Source organism: Pyrus communis, chromosome 4, assembly GCF_963583255.1.
Source record: "Pyrus communis chromosome 4, drPyrComm1.1, whole genome shotgun sequence".
NCBI lineage: Eukaryota > Viridiplantae > Streptophyta > Magnoliopsida > Rosales > Rosaceae > Pyrus > Pyrus communis.
Genome location: NC_084806.1, coordinates 1,890,182 through 1,892,330, shown reverse-complemented (window position 1 = coordinate 1,892,330; position 2,149 = coordinate 1,890,182). Strand labels below are relative to the sequence as shown.

Sequence of the window (2,149 nt, the reverse complement as noted above, 5' to 3'; positions counted from 1 at the left end):
TTTTTTTACCGAAATCTCTATGAGTTGAATGATGTCACTCGAATGTTAAGCTTTAAAAGGCTTTTTAACAAGAAATGCTTAAAAAAATATTTGACACGTGACAGACAATGAGAGTTTTGGAAGTTCTCCATCATATTAGCCAACCCTCATATTTTATGTGTTTTGTTGTTAGGAATTGTTATTAGCATTTCAAAAATCTCATTTTACACTCCAAATTTTTTATATTAGGAAAGAAAAATACACGTGTGAGGAGTGTAGAATGAGATTTTTGAAGTGCCAAAAACGCTTCCCTTATTGTTTTGTATTCTCTCTAATTTTTTTATACATTTTGGATGGATTCTCTCTGTGTGTGGTTAGCAGCAATAAACAAAAACAATCAGATTCAAGTGGCAAAGATGCTAATTTGGTGAACAATGGCAAAAGTGAGCTCGATTGTTAAGACTCCTCTAATTCCAGATCATCAAGGATTTGATGGTGAAACAATACCATCTCAAAGAGGAATTTGGAGAGGTGGGGATGTTATTGAAGAAGCAAAATTGCAGCTATGGCTGGCAGGGCCTCTGATTGCAGTGAGCTTGTTGCAGTACAGCTTACAAGTCACATCAGTCATGTTCGTTGGCCATCTTGGAGAGTTGGCACTCTCCAGTGCTTCCATGGCCTCTTCATTTGCTTCTGTCACTGGTTTCAGTGTACTGGTAAGTTGCTTCTCTTCACATGAAACGAAGATGCTAAGGTGGCAATTTTTCATCTTTGTCGCGCATTTTAACTTTTTTGTATTGCCAATATGATTGATTTGCTACACAACGACCTTTTATTCCCATTTCATGTAAGTCGTTCATTAGTTGAGTAACATGGACTTCTTTCATTACTGTGATTCTTTATGGTCCGTCAGCGTTTTTGCTAAAAACACTTTAATTTTGAGGCCCACCAAAATTTTTTATTAAAATTAAGGTTCTTTATGGTGCTTTCACAACATAAGAGCACTTTCAACTTTTTCTATAGAACATTGCACTTTAAATTATCTGAAAGCCCCAAGTGATTTTCCTCTAATTTTCTCTCAAAAACATGAAATATGTCTCAGAGTTGGGAATGGGAAGTGCATTAGAAACCCTATGTGGACAAGCCTACGGAGCCAAACAGTACCACATGCTTGGAGTCCACATGCAAAGAGCAATGCTTACACTATTTGCAGTAAGCATCCCCTTAGCAGTCATCTGGTTCTACACAAGTACCATTCTCATGGCTCTTGGCCAAGACCATGAGATATCCGCGGAGGCAGGAGCCTTTAACCACTGGATGATTCCGAGCCTGTTTGCCTATAGTCTCCTCCAATGCCTCAACAGATTTTTACATACACAAAACAATGTGTTTCCAATGATGATCGGTTCTGGAGTGACGGAGTCACAGCTCTTCTTCACATTGTGGTCTGTTGGGCACTTTGTTTACTGGGAAACAAAGGCACGGTGTTGGTAATTGTTGAATAAGAAGAGTATCCAAGATAACTCTAATGATCCCAAGAAGAAGAAAATAGAGCACACTCTTAAAGAAAGCTCACAAAACAAACTAATTAGCAAAGTTTTTCTTATTTAGCTCTAGGCTTTGTTTTTCCTTGGATGATATACAATGCTTGGGGACTTGGGTATTTATAGCAAACCAAATGAAAGCTACACCACACACTTACTTCACCTACAACATCCACCTACTTCACCTACAACCTCTACTTACTTCACCAACCTCACACACTTACTTCACCTACAACATCCACCTACTTCACCTACAATTGACATTAATTCTCAACACTCCCCCTCAATGTCAGCTCTCATTCTTTGCACTGTGCTGAGCAGACAGCGAAAATTTCCAAGCTTGCCTGTACTTAAACTTTTTGTGAACAAGTCCGCAACTTGATCATTCGTCTTGACCTGTCTCATCTCAATCTCTTCTTGTAGAACCTTTTATCTGATAAAGTGGTAGTGCACTTCCACATGTTTAGTTCTTGCATGAAAGACTGGATTTTCCGCCAAGCGAATGGCCGATTGGTTATCACAGTACAATGGTACTGGATAATCTACTGGTTGATGTAGATCACTCATCAACTGTATTAGCCATGCATTCTCTTGAGCTGCCATTGCTGCTGCTCTATACTCTGTTT

At 38.9% G+C, this 2,149-nt stretch overlaps 1 protein-coding gene across 1 annotated transcript in view; it reads left to right on the top strand.

Moving 5' to 3' along the window:
- The first annotated feature begins 413 nt into the window (after positions 1–413).
- Positions 414–2,149, top strand: part of LOC137731248 (protein DETOXIFICATION 16-like) — a 6,966-nt gene continuing 5,230 nt past the window's right edge. The window contains exon 1 of the mRNA XM_068470348.1: positions 414–695. Coding sequence (XP_068326449.1) covers positions 414–695 — 282 coding nt within the window. The remainder of the gene's footprint in view (positions 696–2,149) is intronic.